General features: G+C 37.0%; 1 protein-coding gene across 2 annotated transcripts in view; it reads left to right on the forward strand.

Annotated features, from left to right (window-relative positions):
* SPOCK3 (SPARC (osteonectin), cwcv and kazal like domains proteoglycan 3) overlaps window positions 1-24,081 on the forward strand; it is a 205,141-nt gene that overhangs the window by 131,278 nt on the left and 49,782 nt on the right. For both annotated transcript variants that reach the window (XM_063136342.1, XM_063136341.1), the window contains exon 5: window positions 3,509-3,623. In XM_063136342.1, the coding sequence (XP_062992412.1) occupies window positions 3,509-3,623 (115 nt within the window). The remainder of the gene's footprint in view (window positions 1-3,508; window positions 3,624-24,081) is intronic.

Genomic DNA, 24,081 nt, shown 5'->3' on the forward strand with positions numbered 1-24,081 from the left:
AACTGTGAGGGTTGACTGCATTAGGAAACAAGTAGGATGTTTAGACATTCTGGAGGGACTCATGCCTGGGAGGGCGGGAACCACTCCTTGACCATTAGGGGAAAGCATATGCATATTTGAAACCTATTTTGCCTTATGTGACCGGTTTTGCAGTAGCTCACAATTTCTGGCGAAATGGAAACTTTTTGAATCAAGGTGCTGCGGAAGTATTCGAAATGGCAGGAAAAAACATCCTTTCTTGGCAACAAAGTGCCAGACAAATGCAAAGTAAAGGGACATAACAATCAAATCTAAGGTGTTGCAAAAAATATGCCAAAGCATAAAGTTTTTAAGGAGTTATTAGTTCCGAAATTATTGAAACTTTATAATGCTATATTATTAGGAGAGAAGATACCAGAATCATGGGAACATTCATTGATAATATTAATTCCTAAACCAGACAAAGATTTGACTATCCCCGATTCATAGAGACCTATTTCATTAATAAATCAGGATGCTAAAATTTTTTCATCTATTTTGGCTAAACGGTTAAATAAATTTATATCAGAATATATAGGAGAAGATCAATGTGGATTTGTGGTGGGGAGGCAGATGCATAGTTTAGTGGGAAGAGTTTTAAATGTAATACATGCGATAAAAAAATCAAAGATCAAGGCAGGAATTTTGGCATTGGATATTTTTAAGGCTATTGATTGTGTGAGCTGGCAAGCATTAAAGATTATTATAGATAAAATGGGATTTGGAAATAAATTTAAAACTATAATAGAACAGTTATATTCCCAAAATACAGCTGTAGTGGTGGTAAACGATGGACTCACTGAAAAAATACGACTAGCCAGAGGTACAAGACAAGGATGTCCGCTCTCGCCGGTCCTGTTTGTAATGGTTATGGAAGTATTGGCGAATGCAATAAGAGATGATGGAGAGATAGAAGGAATTGGAGAGGTAAAGGAAATAAAATTGAATATGTTTGCGGATGATACCCTATTGACTATCAAGAATCCAATAAGAAAAATAGAAAGAATTAAACAACAATTGAGAGAATTTGAAGAATTTACAGGATTAAGAATAAATTGGTCCAAATCAGAGATGATTTTGTTTAATTATACTAAGAAGGAAGAAAAGGAATGGGAACGTAAGGGAATAGAAATGAGAGTTAAGGAATAGATTAGATATTTGGGAATTAAAATTACAAAAAACTTAGATAATTTAGAAAAGGAGAATTTAACGAGGTTAAAAAAAGAGGTATTAGAAAAATTGGAAAAATATAAAAGATTAAATTTATCTTGGTTTGGAAGAATAGCATTAATAAAAATGAAGATTTTAGCTAAGATAAATTTTGTATTTATTTATTTATTTATTTATTTATTACATTTTTATACCGCCCAATAGCCGAAGCTCTCTGGGCGGTTCACAAAATTAAAACCACAATAAAACACCCAACAGGTTAAAACACAATTACAAAATACAGTATAAAAAGCGCAATAAAAAGTTTAGGATGTTACCAATAAAAATTTCAGAAGTTGAGATAAAAAGTTGGCAAAATATCATTAACAAATATTGTAACGGAGATAAGAAAGTGAGGGTACATAAGAATAAATGGTATTTAAGCCAAAAAAAGGGAGGATTGGGTCTCCCAAATATAAAATTATACTATGCAGCAAACAGGTTAAGACATATTGTAGAAGCAATTATAGGAGTAGGAGATTTAGATTGGATGGAGGATAAAATTACATGTAATGTCGAGATGAGTTTGGAAAATGTTTTTTTTTAAGGAAGGAGGGAGAAAGTGGGTTGAAAGTATAGATAATCCACTCCTGAGGTTTCAATGGGAAATTTGGAGTAAATTTAAAGGGAAGCTGCTTCCGAGCAACTCTCCCTTGTCACCGGTAATAATGTTAAAGAATTTCCCAGAGGAACTGAAGGGTAGATTAAGTAAAATATTAAAAGAGAAAAATAAAATGAAATTAAAGGATTGGTTAAGAGATATAAATACAAGAGAAGATATGGAAGATTTGTTAAAGGAGAAAAAATTATCTTGGTTAGAGTTTAGGCAATTAGAACAATGGAATAAAAAGTGGATTAAAGAAAATAGAGTTTGTAGAGAAATGACGAAGTTTGAGGAGTTAATAGTAAATAAGGAAAAAGGTAAAGGAGGAAGTATAGTCTTAAAAGGGTTAATGAGCGAAATATATAAAATATTGTTAGAAAAGGGGCTAATGGACAGCTCAGGAAAAACGGTATGGGAGACAGATTTGAAAGTACAAATAGGGCGACAGAGCTGGGAGGGACTGTGGAAACAAAGAGTGTTGAGAAGTATGTCAGTGAGAATAAAAGAGAATTATTTTAAAATTTTGTGGAGGTGGTACCTAACCCCGATTAGATTGAATAAGATAAATAATCAGCATTCAGCAAATTGTTGGAGAGGTTGTGGGGAAAAAGGAACGTATTTTCATATGTGGTGGGAATGCAAATATGTACAAAGATTATGGAAGAAGGTGTTTTTTGAAATTGAAGAAATAGTGGGAATGAAAATAGAACAAACACCAAAAATGGCATTACTGTCACTATTTGAAGATTTAAAATGTGGAAAAGAAATTAAAGAATTGATATCGAGTTTGCTGACTGCAGCACGATTGATGGTAGCTAGGAACTGGAAGATCCAGGGGGAATATTCTATTGAAGAATGGTATAAAGAAGTTTGGGATATAGCTATTAATGATAAATTGACTTGTGATATTAAGTGGAAGAAAGGTATAACGAAAATAAATGAGTTTGAAGGAATTTGGAAACAGTTCCTAATATTTGTGTTTTCTAAGGGAAGTGGGAAACCGCCAGCGGAAGAAAGTATGAGATTTTGGAAGCAGGAATAGATCCCGAGGTGGAGGGTGCACTTATATGTTAAGAAAGATTATATTTGTAATGATAGGATAGGTTATAGTTAATATTTACTCAATATATATGTATTCAACATTTATCAAAATGTATGTAGTATGTTGTGTTGTTTCTTTTTTGTAAGATGTTTATTCTGTGTTTTAAAATAAAATAATAATAATAATAATAATAATAATAATAATAATAAAAATGCCAAAGCCAATACAGAAAGGCAATTCACATAGAATCCAGTCTAATGGCAGCCATTCCTTGTCTTGTTCAAGACTTGCAGCCAATCTAACACATCAATGATTAGTAATAATATTGAGAATTTCTCTTTGATTGGGTGCATGCATCTTCAGCAATCAGTTGAAGGTTCCCTATCTGCTGGATCCTGCTTTCTGATTAATTACAGGGCTTATCCGTGTGATCTGGTCAAAGCACATGGCCTGACCACATTTTAGTGGTTATGGGCTAGTGGGTGAACACCCTTCTTTTGTAGTCCTTTACCATCTCAAATATGGTGTGATGAATGCCTAAGCCCAATCTCCTTCAAAATATTTAATGGTCTAGAATTTACATTAATAAAGAGTTTTACATTTAAAGATTGATGTGCTCTCTTTCTCTGTTGCAGTGCAAACTAGAATATCAAGCCTGTGTCTCAGGAAAACAGATCTCAGTGAAGTGTGAAGGACGTTGTCCTTGCCCTTCAGATAAATCCACAAGTGCAGGCAGAAATGATAAGAGAGGTAAGTACTGACACTTGTATTACAAATGTCAGTGGCGCATTAGTCAATGAATTATACTTGTGCACATAGAAAATTGTTGTGAGTAATAACCAATGGTTATGCATTAATAATAATGAGAACTCCTTATTTCAAAGAATTTTAGAAACAGAGTTTTGCATGCATTTTTTAAACATTTTGTTGAATTTGACATGATATGTTGTAAATATCCAGATATTAACAGTCCAAGGGTTTTGAGACGAAGGTCCAAACCACATTTGATGTAGGTGATTCATGGTTTGGTGTGGATTTTGTTTACTAATTAGGCCTGCTTTGAAGATGGTGGATATGGTGCTCAGGGAGAAAGTGTTCAGTTCTTTTCTCCCATACTGTTTCCTTGATGAAAAAAAAGGGGAGGAAAAAAACAGTACCCATACTAGGAATGGGTGAGCGCTCAGCTGTTTGTCTCAAAGCAACAGTATTTTGCAAGCATTTCTTGTGAGTACTTGCAAAACGTTAATGGCTTTTTCTGCCCATTTGCAGGGACTTCTCGCAAAACCCGATGGCTTTATCTTCCTGTCAAATCTGGGCTCAAAATGGGTTGCAAGTATTTGAGCAGGCAGAAGGGTGGTTTGCATTTTTGAGCACTCCCCCTGTGAATATTTGCTTCATCCCTGATCTGCACCATTCTCTTTCTTCCCTATGTAGCTAATAGCAGCTTCTGGGGCTACTAATCAGTAAGACAAAAACTGCAGGAGATCTTCTTGCATCACACCTGACTTGATCCTAAGAAACAAAGGTGAAGTTGGATAGAGTGTAAGCTTAAAGGCACTTCCTTCCACATGTGGTGGAAATGTGAAATTGCTCTTATTAGACCTGATTAGCTGTATCACAGATACACTCATTTAGATTCAGCCTACGTTTTGCTGCATTTTGATACCCAGGTCATGCGCCATTTTTCTTTATTAGTACTGCTGGCCAACTCATCATTGCTCTCTAATTTGATGTATTCATGTCTATGACACCAATTTTGTGTATTGCCTACTTTTTATCTATAGGTTCTAATTATTTTATCTTACTAACATCCATATTTATGCTATGTTATATGTTGTTTTAAGTGAAAATTATTTCTTTATATTTGTTGAAATGGATTAATGTGTAATAATTACTTACGTTATTTTGGTGGTGCAGTGTTGCTTTTGATAAGTTTTCTGCAGTTTTGTTAAACTACCCAGTCTCCCAATTCTGCAAACTTGTGAAACTTGTAAATGCTGGCTATAGTATGTGTGTTTGCAGGCTTGTGCTACAAATTATTAGTCACAGTAGTGTGTGTGTGTGTGTATGTGTTTATAGCTGTGAATTTTCAGCAAAGAAGCAAGCAGTATTTCTGAAATATAAGGTGTCTGTATATATAGAACATTGGAAGAAAACATATTATAGGAATGCAGTAAAGAAAAACTAACATCATTTTCAGCTATACTTCAACTACTTTGGAAATTTGAGGGCTTTTAGGTGAAACCCAGTAACTTTAATGCATCCAGGTCAGTATAGTTTTTGTAGGCCTGCTTGGATATGTTTATGGCTTTCTATGGTTATTAAAAGGTTCATTCAATCACACTTTCCAAGCATTCTTCAAGAATAGACCCACATAAAATGCATGCCAGCCACTGAACTTGGAAACTTCACTAAGGAATGAATAATGATTTCCAAGTCTCTGCTTCCAGAAATAAGCAGGAAGAAAATGCTTTCCACTTATTCTTTCTGTGATGACAATTCTTACTTGGCATCTGAGAATTTAAGGACAATGCTGGAGTGCTCTGAAATTATATACTTTATCTGTTAAAGGTAGGGATACGCAGAGCCTTCTTTTCATGTGATCTGCACAATTAAGGTGTGCATATTCTATGAATATCACTATTTGGGCTCAGCTTCCTAGTTACATCACAAATAGCTTGTTCCTCTTTAAAGAGGAGCAAGCATTTTTGTGTAATTTGAGCAGCCATTAACCTTGAACCCTGGCTCACGTGCTGATCCAAAATGTCCAACTCCCTGAATTTCACCAAGGTTGGAGAAGAGAATGTTTAGGTGATGGGTTAAAAGCATGCAGAGAGAGAAGTACCTACATTTTCAGTAATGACATGGGGTCAAAGGCATCTTAATTTCCCCCCTTTAAATGCTGCTGTGGCTTAGGTGAGCACACAGCTCTTGGGTGCTTTGGAATGGGACCACAAATGCCCCTGGCAAGGTGATGTGATGGTAAGTTTTTGCCAGAGCATTGTAAAGAAAAAAGATGGATCTATGCCGGGGTACACAGATGCAAAACGTAAAATTTAGCATTTTTTAATATATGTTACTTAAAAGTTCACATGTGAAGTGTGAGCATGTGCAAATGGAAGCAATTGTGAATGGAAATGAGGAATCTGATCAAGCTGAATTTCTGAACATCTGATTAAGCTGAGTTTTTCCACTGGGTCATAAGATGGCCAAAACTGCTCCTTATGTTTAGGAGATGGAGGTGGACATTTAGGTGGTTGCAGAGAAAATTCATGATGGAATGATTACAATATAGTCTTTCCTTAACATCTCCGGGTATTTTAAACTTTAAACAGAGATAAGCTACATCTGGCTACCGCTCATTTTAAAAATACATTAAGAATGGCACTGGGAACACATTACATGATGACTTAGCATGGATCTCAGCAACACTGTATGAAATGACACATTGGCTGTGTTCAGAAGACGCCTTAAACCACGGCTTAAACCATGGTGAATAAGGCAAAAAGCCTTATTCACCATGATTAAAGATGTGGTTTAAGGTGTTTTCTGAATGGGGCCAGTGTTAGAAAAGTGGTGGTGTATAAATGGCAGCACCCTATAGGGTAGGGACTTCTAACCATCACCTTCAGCTTGTTCAGATTCATTTTGGTCTATTAAACTTCTGTTTGGCCACAGCTTCCAGGCTTTGGCTTAGGACAGGCACCGAATGCCCCAAATTGGTTGAAAAGTCATTTTCCTCTAAGACTGGTAGTTACCATTTTTATTAATATAAGCATAGTAGGAGAGCATTGTTGCTTCATGAGGAATAAGGGAGCAATCAAATGGTTGTACGAAATTCAATAGAAGTCATTGACTGGGTTTCGATGACACAATAACCCATGATGGTTTAAATAAAGATAAAAAAAAAGATTTCTTCTGCAGCTTTATTTTTAAATGTCAAGCCATGAGAGAAATTCTTTCCCCTGACCTGCCGGAAATGGCTTACTTGGAGGTAGGAAAGCGTGGGGCAGGAGAGGAAAGGGGTGCCCCAGTGAAAAGACCCCTGTAGGTGACCCCACACTTGACATGAAGGGGGATTCCACTGGGAAGTGGCTCTTTAAGACCCTTCCTCCCACCCTGTTTCTTCTGAGTTGTTCCCTGTTTCTTCTGAGGAAACAGGGTGTCAGGCCTGGGGTGGGGTGGAAGTGGGTGCGGGCAACCCTTGCCACCCTTCCCCTTGCCTGGTACCCTTGCTTCTACAGAAGAAACAGGGTGTTTCCCCAGCTGCCCATAGGGATCTCTCTCTCTCTGCCTTGCTTTTCAGAGCTGTCATTTTTGACAGCTCTCAAGAGCAGTGCACAGAGATTACAAGGAGGAACCAGTGCTGCTATTTGGGTGGGAGGACTGAGGGGGGGGGATGAGTTAGTCAATGCACAGTTGGTTATTAGTCAACTCATGGTTGGTTATTTGTCTGATTGTATGGGGAGTACCCACAAAATAACCAACTGTGAGTTGACTATTAACCCACTGTTGACTATCATGGCATCCAAATGCAGCCATTGTTTTCTAGATTGACTTAGATTGACCCTTAAATGGAGAATAAACCTTGCATTCTACCACCATACACATAAAATAGAAAGCTAATGTTCAATAAATGCTGGATTTTCTGTTCAGTTGATGCAATATTTGTTTTTGTTTTTTCACAGTATTTTCTAAGCAATATTGTAAACCATTATGACTGTTAAAGAAACACTTAGCGGTATGTCTAGAATACTGCGCTCTTCGAAGCCTTCCACTTTCTCGTGATCCGATCTCGGGTCTTTATTAATCTTATCCCTGCTATCCTCCCTTCCTTGCTTCATATTATTAATTTTTCTTTGTCCTCTGGTTAATTTCCTTCTGCTTTTAAACATGCTACAGTCTCTCCTATTCTCAAAAAACCTACTCTTGATGTGCTTTCTCTGTCTAACTACCGACCTGTCTCTTTGTTGCCTTTTGTTTCAAAGATCCTGGAGCGTGTGGTCTACTCTCGTTGTCTTGATTTTCTTTCTAGTAACTCTGCTCTGGATCCTTTTCAATCTGGATTCCGTCCTTTGCATTCCACTGAAACAGCCCTTACTAAGATTACCAATGATCTTCTTATTGCCAAGTCTAAAGGCCTTTATTCCATTCTTATTCTCCTGGATCTTACTGCAGCCTTTGACACGGTTGATCACACTCTTCTTTTGGATTCCCTTCATGACCTCGGATTTTGTGGCTCCGTCTATAACTGGTTTGCCTCCTATCTAGCGAGTCGCTCTTTCAGCGTGTTGGCTAATGGCAGCTCGTCTTCTTCTTTTCCCCTTTCAGTAGGTGTTCCACAAGGCTCGGTGCTTGGTCCATTGTTGTTTTCTTTATACATGTTGCCCTTGGGTAATCTTATTCAATCTCATGGCCTCCAATATCACCTGTATGCCGATGATACACAATTTTATCTTTCATCTCCGGATCTTTCTCCTGAGGTTCACGATCGTATCTCGGCATGTCTTTCAGATATCTCAGCTTGGTTGCTTCACTGTCGTTTGAAACTTAATATGGCAAAGAGTGAATTGCTTGTTTTTCCTCCTAAACCTTCTCCTCATCTCTCATTCTCTCTTACTGTCAATAATGTTACACTTACTCCAGTCAAGGAAGCTCGTAGTCTTGGCTTTATATTTGATTCCTCGCTCTCCTTTATTCCTCATATCGAGACAGTAGCTAAAACCTGTCGTTTTTTCCTGTGTAATATTGCCAGGATTCGATCATTTTTGTCTGTCTCTTCTGCCAAGACTCTTGTTCATGCATTGGTTATTTCTCGATTGGACTACTGCAACCTTCTTCTAACTGGCCTTCCTTCTTCTCACATCAGTTCGTTGGTTTCTGTTCACCACTCTGCTGCTAAGATCATCTTCTTGGCTCGCCGCTCTGGCCATGTAACTCCACTTCTGAAATCTCTTCATTGGCTTCCAATTCACTTCAGAATCCAATATAAACTTCTCCTGTTGACCTACAAAGCTTTTCACAGTCTAGCTCCTTCCTATCTTTCGTCTCTCATCTCACACTATTGCCCCGCTATTCACTCCTCAGATGCCATGTTTCTTACCTGCCCAAGGGTCTCTACTTCCCTTGCTTGGCTTCGTCCATTTTCTTCCACTGCCCCTTATGCCTGGAATGCTCTTCCAGAACATTTGCGAACTACAAGTTCAATCGCAGTTTTTAAAGCTCAGCTAAAAACTTTTCTTTTTTCTAAAGCTTTTAAAACTTGATTTTGATCGGACTTTTATACTGTTAGTTTTACTCTACCCTGTGCCTGTTTGGTGCATTCTTTTCCCCTTCTTATTTTATTGTGATTTTATTAGAATGTAAGCCTATGCGGCAGGGTTTTGCTATTTTATTGTTTTACTCTGTACAGCACCATGTACACTGATGGTGCTATATAAACAAACAAACAAATAAATAAATAAATAATAATAATGTTTGCTGGGTTTGTTAAATACTTTTTTAGCTTTACTTTTTAGAATACCTGAGAGAAAGTAAAGAAATATGTGAAAGATCATACAAACCTTTTCTCTGTATGTCTGGTGACTGTTCACCTTTGTTAAATAATTGTGGCAGCTCTAATTATGGTAGAATTACTTCTAAAAATGTGTCCGACCTATTCCACAGCCTTATGCTACATTAACCTTTACAATTAACTGCAGTCTACTTGTCATTTTTAAAAGAAATGTTACATGTGAATAGCTGATAATTTGCTGAGTAGGAAAAGAATAAAGAAGCTTAACATGACATGAGCTGCCACATTTATTTTTTCTCACAAATCAACAGTGTGTCAGGGCAGGTGTCTGCTTACATGGACTCATAAATGATTTAATGTTGGTTCTTTGATGTGGGCAACCTTTTTTCGGTTGAGGGCCACATTCCCTCATGGATAATCCCTCAGGTTGCAAGTCAGCGGTGAGCTGGAGCCAAAGCCAAACCCTAATCAGGGCCAGGGCCAGAACTGGGTGAGTCAGAATCCACCCTAAATGTAATGATAGCGCAGCACCAAGGAGCTTCAGTAGGCCTCAGATAGCCGGCCCGCCCAGCCCAGCGAGGAGAGCCATCCGTCTTGGGAGCGGAGTGCAGCTTTTCTCTTTTGGCCACCCGCTTTCTTTCTGTCTCCCTCTTCCTTCCCAGGCAGCTGGCTGTCAGGGAAAGGACAGATTTCTCTTGTCAGAGGCTTGAACTGATCTTGCAATTCAGTTGAGGGTCGCATCACATTATACCAAGGGTCACATGCAGTCCTAGGGCCACATGTTTTCCACAACTGTTCTAATCACTTGCCTGCTGATTGTGTGATACTGAAGTAGTTACTAACAAGAATCCACACTGAAACTACAGGGTGTCCCATCATATAGATGCAAAAACAATTGAAGACAATAAATAGCTGAAGTGTTTATTTATATTTAAACATATATGCCTCTTCCCCACCAAGAGCAGTCTACAAGGGACATAAGTTTTATCACAAAACTAATTTAGCACTAACATAGATAGAAGACTATGAACTCAAAAATCTGAAATTCTCAAAAGCCTAGCAGAAAAGATAAGTACTTTCTAATCTCCTAAAAATAGCAACAGAGCTATTCAGTAGTTATGAATGAAAAGTAAATTCCTCCTTTATCTACCATAGGCATACAAATCCATAAAACTCAAAACTGATGAAATGCAAATTTACTTTCTATTGATAGCTCATTTGGATTCTAGAGTATTAGGTCTGTACACATTGGGGTTTGGAATTTTGTTTATAAAAACCCAAAGCTTGCTCTCTCTCTCTCTCTCTCTCTAAGTTGGGATGTTGTTCTTGAAAAATGTACACGGAACCTTGAAGATTCCAACTATGAGAAGGGAATAATAGATGGGAAAAGATATTAGTCCAAGAGCCAGGAAGGTTTTATTTACCTCAGCGAGTGCAAAAGCTTCGTGAATATTTTTGTTTATATATGACATAAGTGTCTCAGAAAAGTGAGACTTACAAAATTCCAGTGGTGAGGGGCTGCCTTATGACATCATCAATATGGCTGCCGCTCTATTATTAGTTGTCACATTTAAATATGCCTAACTTCTCACCCGTTTATGCTACAGAGATGTTTTTTTCCTGAAATGTTTCAAATTTAATGACAAATACTTTTTGTAATTACACATTTTTGTTAACTCCATTAGTTTTGGAGATAATTTCATTTGAACGTATAAAATCAATGTTCACGTTGGTTACGTGTGACGTTTAACCATGATTACTCAAAAACTATACGACTTTTGAAAGAATACTCAATAACAAAAAAGTTGCATTTTTAATGAGCATTAAGAAAAAGTATAATAACATGAGGTTTACCCCAACACTTACAGAATTATGAGTGGTATCTTGTTATACGTCCACTTTCTCAGGATTGTATGATTTTACAGTTTATCTTACAGGGCTTTCATTTCAAAAGTATCCACCCTAAATATATCTCAGTCTGATGCACAGATCATTTGAACATGTTAAACCATGATTTTTACAGTTGAACATGTTCAAATATTCTTTACAAAATTTCAAACAGGATGAGTATGATGAAATATTTAAAAAGACAATTTATTAGGTTGAATTGTTTTTTACAAATATTTTTTAAATCTTCAGCAAAAATTTACAATTTATAAAAGAAAAACTATGTTCTGTGAGAAGGGTTAACAAATAAATTTCATCGGATGCCCTCTTCACTTTCATTGGAACTGCTATCATCACTGTCAAAATCACTTTCTTAGTCTTCTTTTTCACTGTCCTCTTCTGTGGCCGTTTCAAGATTTTCAGGGAGTGTTGGACTATCGTACCATTTTATGTGGTACCTGCCATTTTCCAAGTACCAGCCGTGTTCAGCAGGATCAAGGCCGTCATTAGGTTTTCTACAATCTGCTCATTTCCACAGCCATGACACTGAATTGCTTTTAAAAAAATCTTTTGGATCAAAGCAGGTTTAGATGGAGGCAGCATTGTTGGGTCAATCCCTTTAACTTTGGAGAATGCCTTAGACTGGATCTTAGGTGTTGTTTTCTTCATAAATATTCTGTATCTTGATTCACTCTCAGAGGAGTATCTAGGGTGGCTGTGCATGGCACAGACAAATTTCTTCAACTCAGCTATCTTTTCTTAGGTTAACGTTAATGACTCTCCTAGCGGGCTGAGAATTTCTTGGAATTCATGATTCTTTTTCATGATTTCAAAGGGTTTAACTTTTCCCTGTCTTGCAAATGCAGCTGTGAAATCAGACCCTGTAAAACAAGGCCTCTACCAGATCATGTCCAAGCTCCTCTGTGATACAAGTTTCATTGATCGTCCTTCTGCTGTTGTTAGAAGACACTCCACAATCAAACCAAACCTGAGAGTTTAGGAAGTGCTTCTGATGGCAAATTAACAAAACCAACACATCAGTGTCATTTGCTCTAACCAGGATATTCTTTGCCTGATCACTACCAGGTGATGTATGTTGGATGTGCCAAATAATCCTTGTGTCTGCCTCTTGATGATGGCAAGCAGATCTCTGCTCTGACAAAGAGAATTTTGCCTGCCAGACGTGAAGCATACTTCTGATTTTCCCACACATTGCATAGGAAAGATGTAAGGGGTGTTTTAAACTGCTCATTCCAAAGTGCATCAACTGCCTTTTGGGGGGGTCTTCTGATCTGTGCCTGTTACTTTGATGTCACTAGTTGGTACAGTTGTTCGCCATTCATGTTCACAATTTTTAATACTTTGATAGCCATAAGTGCACCAGGTGCACTTCCTTAGCTGTTGTACTACTAGTAATGTGCTCCAGTGATTTACGTGCAAAAGCTCTGTAAGTTTCCAGGAACTTCAAAGTGTACAACATGAACATTGCATCATATACAGCCACATCTATGTGAGGTTGACCTATAGTTATATCAAGCTCCTCGTCTAAATTCTGGTACTTTTCTAGCCTGTGCATCAACTTACTTTTGTCTGTTTTATTCATTGATCCACCAATCTGAGCAAGAAAGAATGGCACAGTAGTTCGAGGATACTCAATGACTTTTTTCACATCACATTTTTGAACAGCGGCCATACGAATTACTTTACCGAAAGCATCTAAAGTGCATTTGGCAACCTCTAGTTTCTTTCGTTAGGTTTTCAGGTTACTTGATACAATAGAAGATATGCAGTTAGCTACCAAATTTTGAGGCATGGGCTTTTCAACATTCTTTGGATCTTGCACATACATTTTTTTTTAACTTTTCAGCAGCTTCTTGCCCTTTAGAATAAAATCAAAGAAGATCTAGTGTGACTTTTTCATTGTCTGTTCAGTTGAAATGTTCCTTAGAGGCGCCTGAGGATCCAAGTCTTGAAATGGGTTTTAAAAACTATTCAGGGTTGAAATTATTTTTTCAATATTTCTGTGATCATTTTCAATGCGTCCTTGTTGCAAATCATGCTTCGAATCTGGAGCTTTTGTAATTCCACTGCTTTCAAGTAAGCTGCTCACTGTCTCACTTTTCAATGACCTTGTGATCATCCATCAGGCTCTAGCAGATTCTGTGTTTGCAAATGCCGTGATGCCTGTGAACCTTGAAGTAGCGTCAGCATTTACAATCTGCTCTAGTGCCATGTCAACTGATACCCTAGAGAATGAGTTACTAGAGCGCTTTATGCCTAGACCATGGGGGGCGGAGCTTGGCAGCCATGGCGGTGGCAGGTTTCTTCTGAGGCTCTGAGCGGCGTTGCCGGAAAAAGCAATTATCTATTTTTTAATGGGCATAAATCTTTGAGCAAACGACAGGAAATGATTATAAAAGCTATCGGAGCTGGAAAGTGTTGAGAAGAGCCGATGGGATGAGGTGAGCTTGACGGAATGTCTTTATAAACTGCAGAGGCAAAACCGAAAGTAAAGTAACATGATTGATGTCGCAGTTTGAAAAGAAAGAACTTATGCTTGTTAGACGTTGATCTGATTTACAGCGATCCTCACTTCTCATCCTTTATCTTAAGTTGGAAAGATTGAAATACTGGCTTTGAAGTTGTTTGCTGTAATCTTTGTAAAGTGGAAAGTGGAAGCTGTTTGCGGTGTGCCGAGAAGGGGGGGGGTGAAGGGGAAGAAACAGCATTCTGTGAGGGAGATGTGGGATTTTGAGAAACTGTGAATGATTGGATCTGATCCCCTCTAGTGAATGCTGTTGTGAACTGAATATATTTCCTCCCCCTCGGGAAGAAGGTGGTGTGTTTGGCACATAGAAGAGAAGCCAGTAAAAGTTGCTAAGGAAGTGGGGGCTCTAAGATTTATGCCCTACTCAGAAGGGTCCTATGTCCAACATTAAAAAAAAGATTAAGAAGTGGGAAAAGTTGAATAGACAAAAAAAGAAACCTTCAAATCATAATTTAACCCACCTCTCCCACCTGGAAGATACAGCCCCTGGAACAGACCAGGAAGACGAAGTTATAGACCCAGTTTCTTTGGATACAGTACCAAATAAAGAAAAGAATATGGCTGAAGGGGGAAAAGCAATGGACAGCAACTTTCCCTCCCTAGCAGAAATTAAGGCAGTTATTGTAGAGAATAATATCATCATTTTTAAAAAAATGGATCTGCAAATGAATGAATTTAGACAACAAATGCGTGTTCTTTCGGATAAGACCGCAGAAAACTCGGATAAGATCAAAGAGATAGAGGCAAAAGCGGAATTGGACCAGAAGAAGCAAGAGGCTTTTGAAAAATCAACAAATATTCAATTTAAGGAATGGGAATTACGTCTGATCGCCTTGGAAGACCAATCTCGTAGATCTTCAATTCGAATAAAGCAGCTGAAGCGGATACAAGGAGAAGATCTTAGAGAAATCATTCTGAACTGGTTCAAAGAGCTGATGCCTGACATACCAATAGATGGATCGGATCTGGACCGAGTCCACTGCGTGGGGGGGCAAAACTACAAAGGGACTAGAGATATTTTGGTGAAATTTGGTAACTATTATAAAAAAGAGCAAATCATGAAAGAATTGAGATCTTTGACCCAGTTACAATATAAAGGCAAAGCAGTGCAAATTTATAATGATCTTTCTCAACATACATTAAATTGGAGATGGAGTATTAAACCAATAACTGGAATGTTAATGCAGAACAAAATTCCATACGCATGGGGTTACCCGGTTTTCTTAAGATTTACATATGGGAGGAGGGAACACAGAGTAACCTCATTGGATCAAGGTAAAGAATTGCTGAAGAGGCTGGGTCTGGATGGGGAAGCAAATGGGGCTGGAGTGGGTGGGGGAGGGAATGAGGCTGGGACATCTGGAGAGTAAGAGAATTGTTAATTATGTTTGGAGATAATTGCAAATAGAAATGCTAATATAGAAACCTGCCGGCCAGGCGCAGCACTGCCTCCCCCCCCCTTTAAAGTAGATGGCTGGAGTACTAGACTCACGGGGATATGGGGGGGGATTAGAGTGGGGGGGTGGGGAGGGGGGGAAGGTAGGAGAGGAGGGATTGGGGTAGGAGGGTGGGGGTTTTATGTATGGAGTTTGTTTTTTTATGTAAGCAAGTTTGAACTGCTGAGCACAAGGGATCGGAAGAGATTTCAAAAGGGTGATTATGGATAAAAAGATAAAGGTATCAACACTCAATGTTAAAGGTTTGGGGGCAGTTGTGAAAAGGAAGAGAATAGAACAAATGCTTAATAAAGAGGGATCAGATATTATAATGGTCCAAGAGACACACCAAGGCTCCGAGAATTCGAATATGATAAAATTAAAGTGGTAAGCCTATTATGAAAAGTCATTAGGGACATCGAAAAAAAATGGAGTGGCCACTTTGATTTCAAAAAAAAGTGGGTTTATATTAGAAGAAGTAAAAAAGGATGATAAGGGCAGATATCTTATGTTAAAAGGTAAAATTGAGGGAAAGGTCTATACTTTGATTAATGTTTATGCCCCAAATGAGAGGCATAGAGAGTTTTTTATAAAGTTGTTTAAAGAAATAGAAGAATTTAAGGAGGGGTATGCTATATTAGCTGGGGATTTTAATATGGTTATGGATAATAAACGGGACAGGTCAAATCCCACTAATGCTGAAAAGAGGAACAATATGACTATATTGAATAAATTAGTAAAAGAAAATGATTATTTAGATTCGTGGCGTTTACTTAACGGGAATAGGCCTGGATTTTCATACTTTTCCCCAGTTCATCATACATACTCCAGGATAGATTATATATTTGTTTCAAAAGATTTTGCAACGAGGATTTGTAAAATGGAAATGGGGGTAATAAAAGTAACTGATCATGCCTTGTTAAGTCTAGAATTTACAGTTAAGAAAGATTATAAAGAGGCATATAGATGGAAGCTGAATACAAAGATATTGAAATATAATAAAATAGTAGATAAAATTCGGAAGGAACTGTCGGAGTCATGGGAAATTAATGAAAAAGGAGGAACAGCTGGGTCAGTCATTTGGGACACCATGAAGGCTGTAGCAAGAGGAATCTGTATTAGAGAAACATGTAGTTTAAAAAGACAACAACGTGCAGAACAGAAAAAGTTAGAGATAGAAATTAAAAACTTGGAGGAAAGATATTGGCGAGTTAAAGATAAATATAAATTAGTGGAAATACAAGCTAAGAAGAAACAATTAGAAAATTTAAATATAGAAGAGATTCAAAAGAATTTAATGTATATGAAAAGGGAATATTTTGAAAACAGTGATAAGAACTCGAGGTTGCTTGCCAAGCTCACACAAAAAGAAAAAGGGAGGAATGGGATAGAAACGTTGAAAGATAGCCGAGGGAATTATTGTCATGCAATGAAAGCTAAAATAAAAATTTTTCAGGAATTCTATCAGGAATTGTATAAGGGTAAAGAAAGTCAACAAGAAAAGGTGGAGGAGTATATTGGAAGGTTTATAAAGAAGGGAATAAAATTAGAATATAAGGAGTTAATGGAGTCAGTAATAACTCAAAGAGAAGTTGAAGAGGTTATTGATAAGTTAAAAGTTGGTAAATCACCGGGAGCAGATGGTTTGGGTCCAGAATATTATAAGGTCTTCAAAGACTGTTTAGTTCCAAAATTAATGGAACTTTATAATAGGATATTATCAGGAGAGAAGATACCTGAATCATGGGAACATTCAGTGATAATTCTGATCCCAAAACCAGATAAAGATTTGACTAATCCCGATTCTTATAGACCTATTTCTTTAATAAATCAGGATGCTAAAATTTTTACATCTATTATGGCCAAACGGCTAAATAAATTTTTGGCAGAATATATAGGAGCAGATCAATGTGGGTTTGTGGTAGGAAGGCATATGCATAATTTAGTGGGTAGAGTTTTAAATGTAATAAATGTAATAAAAAAAGCAAATATTAAGGCAGGTATTATGGCATTAGATATTTTTAAAGCTTTTGATTGTGTGAGCTGGCAGGCACTAAAGAGTATTATAGATAAATTGGGATTTGGAAATAAATTTAAAAATGTAATAGAACAGCTATATTCCCAAAATACGGCGGTAGTGGTGGTAAATGACGGACTTACTGAAAAGATACGACTAGCCAGAGGAACAAGACAAGGATGTCCGCTCTCGCCGGTCCTGTTTGTAATGGTTATGGAAGTTTTGGCGAAGGCACTAAGGGAGGATGAAGAGTTAGAAGGAATTGGAGAGGTAAGGGAAATAAAGTTAAACATGTTTGCGGATGACACTTTATTGACCATTAAGAATCCATTAAGAAAGTTAGAAAGAATTAAATATCAGTTGAGGGAATTTGAGGAAATTACAGGGTTAAAAATAAATTGGTCTAAATCAGAGATGATGCTGTTTAACTATACCAAGAAGGAAGAAAAGGATTGGGAATTTAAGGGAATGGAATTGAAAGTTAAGAATGAGATTAAATATTTGGGAATTAAAATTACAAAAAATTTAGAGAATCTTGAAAAGGAAAACTTAACGAGGTTAAAGAAAGAGGTATTAGAGAAATTGGAGAAATATAAAAGATTAAATTTATCTTGGTTCGGAAGAATAGCCTTAATAAAAATGAAGATATTAGCTAAAATTAATTTTGTATTTAGAATGTTACCTATAAAAATATCAGAAACCGAGATAAAAAGTTGGCAAAATATTATTAATAAATATTGTAATGGAGAAAAGAGAGCAAGAGTGAATAAAAATAATTGGTACCTAAGCCAAAAAAAGGGGGGAATGGGTCTCCCAAACATAAAATTATACTACGTAGCAAATAGATTAAGACATGTTGTAGAAGCAATTATGGGAGTAGGAGATTTATATTGGATGGAAGAAAAAACCATAAATAAGGTAGAGATGAATTTGGAGAATGTTTTTTTTAAAGACGGAGGAAGAAAGTGGGTTGGAAGTATAGATAATCCACTCCTGAGGACTCAATGGGAAATTTGGAGTAAATTTAAAGGGAAGCTGCTTCCGAGCAACTCTCCCTTAGCACCGATAATAATGTTAAAGAATTTCCCAGAGGATCTAAAGGGTAGATTATGTAAAATATTAAAAGAGAAAAATAAAATAAGATTAAAGGATTGGGTAAGAGATATTAAAACAAGAGAGGATATGGAAAATTTGTTAAAGGAGAAGAAGCTATCTTGGCTAGAATATGGTCAATTAGAGCAATGGAATAAAAAGTGGATTAAAGATAATAGAATGTGCAGAAAGATGACGAGGTTTGAAGAATTAGTAGTAAGTAAGGAGGAAGGGAAAGGAGGGAGTATAGTTTCAAAAGGATTAATGAGTGAAATATATAAAATATTGTTAGAGAAGGAGTTTAGAGAGAATACAGAGAAAATGGTTTGGGAATCAGATTTGAAGATACAAATAGGGCGACAGAGCTGGGAGGGACTATGGAAACAAAGAGTGTTGAGAAGTTTATCAGTAAGAATAAAGGAGAATTATTTTAAAATCCTATGGAGGTGGTACCTAACCCCGGTTAGATTGAATAAGATAAGTGATCAACATTCAGCAAATTGTTGGAGAGGTTGTGGGGAAAAAGGAATGTATTTACATATGTGGTGGCAATGCAAATATGTACAAAGATTATGGAAGATGGTGTTCTCAGAAATTGAAGAAATAGTGGGAATGAGAATAGAACAAACACCAAAAATAGCATTGCTGTCACTATTTGAAGATATAAAGTGTGGAAAAGGAACTATAGAGCTGATATCGAATTTGTTGGTTGCAGCACGACTGATGGTAGCTAGGAACTGGAAGGTCCAAGGGGAATATACTATTGAGGAATGGTACAAAGAAGTATGGGACATAGCCATTAATGATAAACTGACATGTAATATTAAGTGGAGAAAAGGCGTAACTAAAATAAATGAGTTCGAAGGAATTTGGAAACAGTTCCTAGTGTTTGTGTTTACTAAGGGAAGTGGGAAACCACCAGCAGAAGAAACGATTAGATTTTGGACTCAAGAATGATCCCGAGGTGGGGGGTGCACTTTTATGTTAAGAACGAAGATGTTGTAGTATGATAAGGTATATGTAATAGTTTTTGATATTTGTACTCAACAATCATTTAATATGTATGCAGCAGATATTTGATGTTTTTCTTTTTCTTATTGTGTTTTGTTTCAGTTATATTTTGGTAATGTTTATCTATGTTTATATAGTGTTGAAAATGAATAAAAATTTAAAAAAAAAAAATATGCCTAGACCATCTTGAGAAAGTGCATATATGACTTCAGGGGATTCGGTTCCTAGGTTGAGAACTTACAGGAGATACACCGTCATCCATTGAGCATAGTTCAGCCTCTTGCCTGAGAAAAAGGTTGGAATCATTTTCTCCATGGCATCCATATAGATTTCAAGGTTACTTGTCCTATAGGCTCTGCTGAAGAATTTGTAGATGTTAACTAGATCAATGCACTGTTGATAGAACTGAGCTATTTTCCCATTAAATTCTGATCTTGTTTTTGCTTTGAATTCTTTTAACTCATCATACATATTTGAGCTTTCAATAAACTTTCCCAAAAATATCTTAAGAAAGGTCATAATTTAGTTTTTTCACCTGATCTTGAAGTTCTTCTAGTGTACTATTTTGTAGTTGTTCTATAAACTTCTGGAAAAGGCAGCTTTCGCGAGACAAGGAAAGTAAGATGTGTATTTGTTTACATCTGTTGAAATGCTTTTCTCCGAGAAATCCTTGTATTGAACCAGATGCCAGAATTTCGCTCCCTGAAAGAATATGTTCAATCCCTGAACCTTCGAGATAGTATCCGACAGCTCCAAAGTAGGCTAACTGATGCAAAGCAAATGAAGAGATTGTCAGAGTGAGGGCTTTCTTGATTTTGGATCATGATTGCAGGTTTAGCCACAGCCAGATTGTAATGAACCAAGATTTAAGACTCTCCACAGTCAGCAGCTACTTGCTGTGATACCTTCATAGTGAAGTAAGATACAGTCTATTTATGAAGAAAACAAAACCTAAGATCCAGTCTAAGGCATTCTCCAAAGTTAAAGGGATTGACCCAACAATGCTGCCTCCATCTAAACCTGCTTTGATCCAAAAGATTAAAAGAAGCAATTCAGTGTCATGGATGTGGAAACAAGCAGATTGTAGAAAACCTAACGACAGCCTTGATCCTGGTACTTGGAAAATGGCAGGTACCACATAAAATGGTACGATGGTCCCATTAAGTCTTGAAACGGCCACGGAAGAGGATAGTGAAAAAGAAGACTAGGAAAGTGATTTTGACAGTGATGATAGCAGTTCCAATGAAAGTGAAGAGGTCATCCGATGAAATTTATTTGTTAACCCTTCTCACAGAACATAGTTTTTCTTTTATAAATTGTAAATTTTTGCTGAAGATTTTAAAAACATTTGTAAAAAAACAATTCAACCTAATAAATTGTCTTTTTAAATATTTCATCATACTCATCCTGTTTGAAATTTTGTAAAGAACATTTGAACATGTTCAACTGTAAAAATCATGGTTTAACATGTTCAAATGATCTGTGCATCAGATCGAGAGATATTTAGGGTGGATCTTTTGAAATGAAAGCCCTGTAAGATAAACTGTAAAATCATACAATCCTGAGAAAGTGGACGTATAACGAGATATCACTCATAATTCTGTAAGTGTTGGGGTAAACCCCATGTTATTATACATTTTCTTAATTCTTATTAAAAAATGCAACTTTTTTGTTATTGAGTATTCTTTCAAAAGTCGTATAGTTTTTGAGTAAATCATGGTTAAACGTCACACGTAACTAATGTGAACACTGATTTTATACGTTCAAAGGAAATTATCTCCAAAACTAACGGAGTTAACAAAAATGTGTAATTACAAAAAGTATTTGTCATTGAATTTGAGACGATTCAGAAAAAAATTCATCTCTGTAGCATAAACGGGTGAGAAGTTAGGCATATTTAAATGTGACAACTAATAATAGAGCGGCAGCCATATTGATGATGTCATAACGCAGCCCCCCACCACTAGAATTTTGTAAGACTCTCTTTTCTGAGACACTTATGTCATATATAAACAAAAATATTCACGAAGCTTCTGCACTCGCTGAGGTAAATAAATCCTGTTCTGGCTCTTGGACTATATGGGGAAATCTGTCATATATGTTTAAGACGATTTAACCAAAGTCCTAAGGATGATATTAAGGAGGATTAAAAGTATTGATTAATAAATTACTTAGACTGGTTAATACTTTGGGAGGCAAATACTCTTCCTGTGTACGTACAATGTAATACCTTTCATATATTTACACATACTCCATGATTTTATTTATTTAATTATTTTCTATCCCACCTTTCTGCCAAAGACTGGCTAATAATAAAATCTGAACTGAAATAAAATCTTAATTAAAACTTAGTATAGAGACAAATGCATTAAAAACACAATGAAAAACACAACCATCAAAGAAATAAGCAGAACCACCTAACTAAAAATACCCTTAAGCAGCAAACCTGAAGGCCTGATGGAATAAAAACATTTTAGCCTGCCGCAGATGGACAACAGAGAGGGAGACAACCTAGCTTTCCTCAGAAGGTTGCTCCAGAGCCTGGGAATGGCCACCAGGAAGATCTTCTCTCGCATGCCCACACACACAAAAAAAAAACCAAGGTGCTGGTTTTAACTTATAAAGCCTTACACAGTTTGGGACCACAATACCTGATGGACCACCTCTCCTGACATGAACCTACCCGTACACTACGCTCCACATCTGAGGTCCTCCTCCAAGTGCCTACTCCAAGGGAAGCTCAGAGGATGGCAACAAGGGAGAGTGCCTTTTCAGTGGTGGCCCCCCAATTATGGAATGATCTCCCTGACGAGGCTCGCCTGGCGCCAACATTGTTACCTTTTTGGCGCCAGATCAAGACTTTTCAAGAGTTTTTAACTGATCCCAGAATAGTTGTTTTAAATGGGCATTGTTGTTTTTATGCCTTTGATGGTTTAAAATTTTTGTATATTTGTTTTTAATGTTCACTGTTTTTAACCTTTGTAAACCGCATAGAGAGCTTCAGCTATGGAGCAGTATATAAATGTAATAAATAAAAATAAATAAAATGTGTTTCCAATGGTGGTGATACTGAGATAAGGGACTCCCCTAAAGATCTTAATATTGGGGCAGGTTTGTATGGGAGAAAGCAGTCCTTCAGGTAGCCTGGTCTCAAGAATGGTGGGCCATCACTCAATGACTTTTTTATTTTTTTAACTAGAAGAATCATAAGAATTGGCAGTATATGCATGCTATGTCGTATATGTAGTAGCAGGTTGTACACATATCCTCTGTCCCACAGTGGTGAGGACTAAAAATCTCTGTGTGTGGGGGGGGGGTACAGCTCTTTTAAAGACATCTGTGCATTTAGCACTAAGGTCTTAGAGTGGGGTTGCAAGCTTACTTACAAGCTTATTACTTCATATTATGGCTGTACGGATTTTGTTAAATCCATTCTATCTGTGATTCGTGGATTGTCAGGTATCTTCTATTTTGTATCCGCACATTAAAGGAACCGCAGGTTCTTCATCGTGATCTCTATGCATCACACATATGGGCTCTGCACCTGTGCAGAGCCTTGCTTCAGGTACTTCAACGGTTGAGGAAAACTTTTTGGGTGGGAACCCCTCCCCCAATGCTGCTGCGCATGTGCTACTAGTTCCCGCTCAACTATCAGTTCTTCATTGACTGCCATTATGGCAGTATTTGCACAAAGGGACTTCTGACATTTGACAATTTTTTTCTGAGGAAATATTTATTCAATCTTACTTTCTTCTTGTTTGTATCATTCTTATCCTTTGCGTTTTCTGTTCGGTTTATTTTGCGATGGTTGGTTGCATATCATCCCAAGGATGTATGGCCATTAAGACACCATTTAGGAAGTGTGTGAGGTATGGGGGTAAGCTTCCTCCCAATACTTTGTACAAGTATTTCCTTCCATTTGCACTAATGCATGTTAGCACAAATGCAAATTTGCACAAATCCCTTCCAAAAGTAAAATAGTGATCTGTGGAATCTGCGTGGCTCCGGAAAAGCCAGTCCACTGTCAAATCTGCAGGTTGGTTACATAGAAATCAAAATTTATTTGAATCTGTTGCAATTTTTCCCAACATCCCTACTTTCAGACCTTACCCCTAAATGAAGAAAGATTTTCAGAGGAGCCAGATGTGTGGGTGTGTTGATTCCCCTGCTCCCACCACAATTTTAGCCTTCACATGAGCAGGCTGAAACCTGCACAGGCTAGTGTGTATGAAATTTCCAGATTACAAGCATGTGGACAAGCCATGAGTCGCTTTGTGATGGTTAGCTGTGGTAGAAATGAAAATATCTAGTGAAAGGAAATGACTGGACTTTTTTGACTTACACAAATATAACTAAAACATTTAACTTATTGCATTATTATTATTATTATTATTATAATAATAATAATAATAATAATAATAATAATAATATACCGCCCCAAAGCTCTCTGGGCGGTTTTCCTTATGTCTCCATCTCACTTATGTCATATTTAACTTGGATTGCCATTACCAAACTTTCTATAAATGTGAGGTTGCTGTTACACTGTAGGGTAGGATATGCTATAATCTAGGTAAACTAATTCTGGCATTAAATTCAAATAAAGCTGCTGAGATAACCAGTGTAAATTAGTTCAGGAATGTTGCAGTGTCTGACAAATTTGAAAATATGATTAACATCTGCTATACCTTTAACTAGAGATAGGG

This window comes from Elgaria multicarinata, chromosome 10 (genome assembly GCF_023053635.1).
Source record: "Elgaria multicarinata webbii isolate HBS135686 ecotype San Diego chromosome 10, rElgMul1.1.pri, whole genome shotgun sequence".
In the NCBI taxonomy this organism is placed as follows: Eukaryota; Metazoa; Chordata; class Lepidosauria; order Squamata; family Anguidae; genus Elgaria; species Elgaria multicarinata.